The 1,734-nt window shown below is 57.0% G+C and overlaps 1 protein-coding gene across 1 annotated transcript; it reads left to right on the top strand.

The window, feature by feature from the left end:
* Window positions 1-768: 768 nt before the first annotated feature.
* Window positions 769-1,734, top strand: LOC112680114 (ESX-1 secretion-associated protein EspI-like). The gene has a single exon (XM_025550112.1). It carries the CDS (start codon window positions 769-771, stop codon window positions 1,732-1,734), a length of 966 nt encoding a protein of 321 aa, XP_025405897.1.

Below are 1,734 nucleotides of genomic sequence, written 5' to 3'. Positions count from 1 at the left end.
TTTTTTTTGGTGATATTTGGGATAACGTTCGAACCAAAGCTACACTCGGTTTCAAAAAAGTATTAGGTTACTTGAATCAAAGAAAACATTCAATTAATTATAAAAAACAAATTTTATTAATTTTTCTATTTCGTGTCAAACGACATGCTTAGCGCGATTGAATGATGGGGGGGCGGAAGGTTGGACCACCCCAACCTATCACCCAAGAGCCAACCCGGTCGAGCGCCGCAATCAGGACTTAAAGAAAGGACTACGCGCGGCACTCACCAACGGCAAACACACCACCTGGGACACGAAGTTAGCCCCCATTTTATTTGCTATTCGAAATCGGCGCAATGTACAGACAGGATATCCACCATCGGTGTTAGTACTCGGACGCGAGTGCAAAAGACCCGGGGATTGGACCCTAAAATCTGATTCACATACGCAGGTCGAACCAATAAACAGAGATAGACTTAAGCGGGAGGTAGAAATCACAGGCAGACACAACAGGACATAGTGGCCGAGAAATGCAAATTCTCGGAGGGAGATATGGTACTATATAAGGCCCACCACTTGTCCAAGGCGCACAAGGGATTTCATGTGGGATTCGCACCGAAATGGTGGGGTCCCGTAAGGCTGGAAAAGCGAGTTGGTAAAGGAGTTTTCCTAACCGATCAGCTACCGCCGAGAAAGATCCACGTGTCCTGCCTAAAACGCGCACATAATTAATTAATTACACGATTGCGCGTTTTTCAGCACCACCTCCAGCCACCATCAGTGAACAACATGGACACTAACAAGGTTGTGGAGATGTTGGAAAAGGTTAGGGAGGCGGTCACGTCACAGGGATCGTCGGGAAGCTGCCGCACAGTGGACGACGTCAACAAGGCGGGGGTAGACCAACTGCGGGCTGAGCCGCTCCTTTGGGCAGCCTACTGCCGGGGGTGGGCCGACCGGACCGTCGACCTGGTCAAGACACTTGGCTCCTCGGCGGCGAGGTCGCCGGGTACACCATCAACGGCGAAGACACCACGCCCGTCGACACACCAGCGGGTCCCAACCGCCAAGGCAACGGGTTCGAGGCGCGTGAGGGCGGCTACCGGCACAGTGACGGCCACCCTTACCACACCGGCTACCACCATCAAGGCACCTCCACCACGGCAACCCACCCGCCCCGCAGCTACAAAACGGGACATCACTTGGGTGAGGCCGGCTCCGGGGCGTCCATTAGTCCCGAGGATGCCACCAGCAGAACCACACCCACCTACGACGGAGTGGACGGGGATGCCAAGCCGCGTGGCGTACGTGGACCGCCTACCGACGCCACCACCTGCACCTCCCTCCGACAAGCGAGGACCATTGGAGCCCTGGCCCAAGGCCGTCAAGCCGACAACATCAACGCGGTCGGCAGAACGGACCAAGGAGCGGAGGAGGGAACATCAGCGGCAAAGGAGATTGCGGGCAAAAGCCGAGAGGGAAGGTCCGAGTCAGCAGTACCGGCTGACGAAGGCGACTACCTCGGCTGGGTCGGCCACCGACCCGGAAGATCGGGAGTCGGTGCAGGTGTCAGCACCGGTGCCAGGTGGTTCCGCCCAGGAACACCGGCCGGAGCGAGACACCAACCCGGGGGAGGCGATGGAGGTCGATGACCGAATCCTCGATGAACCCGGGTCACCACTCCCAACCTTCCCGGACATCGAGGAAGGCCCGCCCGTGTTCTCCACACCGCTCACATCCCCCAGGGCGGACTAG

The sequence above is a fragment of the Sipha flava genome, unplaced genomic scaffold (genome assembly GCF_003268045.1).
Source record: "Sipha flava isolate LNK unplaced genomic scaffold, YSA_version1 17465_pilon_pilon, whole genome shotgun sequence".
In the NCBI taxonomy this organism is placed as follows: domain Eukaryota; kingdom Metazoa; phylum Arthropoda; class Insecta; order Hemiptera; family Aphididae; genus Sipha; species Sipha flava.
Note: the sequence above shows the minus strand (reverse complement) of the source record. Positions and strands in the feature narration are given on the sequence as shown.